Source organism: Musca domestica, unplaced genomic scaffold (assembly GCF_030504385.1).
Source record: "Musca domestica strain aabys unplaced genomic scaffold, Musca_domestica.polishedcontigs.V.1.1 17, whole genome shotgun sequence".
Classification (NCBI taxonomy): domain Eukaryota; kingdom Metazoa; phylum Arthropoda; class Insecta; order Diptera; family Muscidae; genus Musca; species Musca domestica.
In genome coordinates this window covers 6,548,831-6,550,306 of record NW_026712230.1, presented here as the reverse complement: position 1 = coordinate 6,550,306, position 1,476 = coordinate 6,548,831, and the positions used below count along the sequence as shown (strand labels likewise).

The window sequence follows — 1,476 nt, the reverse complement described above, 5'->3', positions numbered from 1 at the left end:
CCTTGTAAGGATAAATCCTATAGCTTAGACAAATTTTGTCATTTTCAGTTCGTATTATATAAACTATTGAAAAACAATTATCAGTATGAATAGGTCTTTCTTTTAGTACAACAGTTGTATAATGATACCCACTGATTTAAGTTATTGTATACCCTGGCCATATTTTCAAAATTCAAATATGACGATATTTATTTATGACATATCTTGCCAGTTAAAACTTACTTGTATATTACAATGTGGGAACGAAACTATAATTAAAGCAGCGAAAATCTTGAGGGCAATAATGGAATCGTATTCGAAAAAAACGCGATGCAACTCCACATTTACGACTGGTCTTCTTTTAGTAAAATTTTGTCGGATTTGAGGTGGTTGGACAAAGTGTCAGAATTTTCAATAATAACACTGGCAAAGATGTGAAATTCCAAAAATTTTCACATTCTCCCCAACTGCCATAAATTACACTTTCCACAAAATGACATACATACATACATTTCACATAACATTTATTTCAATCCTTTTCAAACAAATAACAATTATCCCTCAGATCAATTTAGTTTTGGTATTCGGGGTTGGGGTGGGCCTTGATGTATTCAATAGCCTTAAGGATGTGTTCTGGAATTGGTGGTGGTGTGGGCAACAAGGGGTTGGCAGCATCGACATGGTAACCGTTTTCATCGGCGGTGTATTGCAAAGAGACTTGTTCGCCTTCGGGGGAGGTGAAGGAGTATTGGCCGTTGACGACCCAGTTTTCTTCACCGGCCAATTTGCCTTGTTGTTCAGCCTTGATGCTGTTGTCGAATTCGTAGGCATACTTGAAACTGTCTACATTGACCTCGGACTCACTGCGGATGACATTGGCATCTTCGTTGGCGGCAACAATGGCCAAGGCGCAAGCGAAAACAATCTACAAGGGTTAAATCCATTAATTCCAATAACAATCTTTGATTCAACAATTCAGGATAGTTTTATGTACTTACGAAGAATTTCATGATTGATTTCGATTTATGTTACTTCTGTGATACACAAGATAAAACTGTGACTACTGCAAATGATTTTTAACGAATTTATACTAAAATTTCACAACATTGCCAAAAAATGATCAAAAAATATCTGCTTTTGAAGTCCATCAATATGAATTTAATAAGCAATTTGTTCTTTTCTTTTGTTTTGTTTTTTAGGAAACTATGCAAACGAAATTCGAAGGAAAAAATCGAAACTTGTTTCCTTCAGATCAGAAGAAAACGTAATTAAAACTTGCAAAGCAAACGAAAGCCAAAACCAAACAAAACAAAAACCTAAAACAAATCATAGGTTAGGTAAACATGTCAATGGTCGAGGTAGCTCATTCATTATTTATGTAAATTTTTGCTTAAATAATTAGCATAGGTGCCACAAAAATACTCACGTCCCATTGCAGTGGTGACGTCTGTTGTCATATTATTATTATTTAATTTTTTAATTTTATGTGTTTTGTCT

At 34.5% G+C, this 1,476-nt stretch overlaps 1 protein-coding gene across 1 annotated transcript; it reads right to left on the bottom strand.

Annotated features, from left to right (window-relative positions):
• Positions 1–486: 486 nt before the first annotated feature.
• On the bottom strand, positions 487–1,100 carry LOC131801690 (cuticular protein 47Eg-like). Its single transcript, XM_059120617.1, has 2 exons — positions 978–1,100; positions 487–904 (listed from the first exon to the last, which is right to left on the bottom strand). Exons 1-2 carry the CDS (start codon positions 987–989, stop codon positions 551–553), a joined length of 366 nt encoding a protein of 121 aa, XP_058976600.1. The 5' UTR covers positions 990–1,100; the 3' UTR covers positions 487–550.
• Between the last annotated feature and the right edge of the window lie 376 nt (positions 1,101–1,476).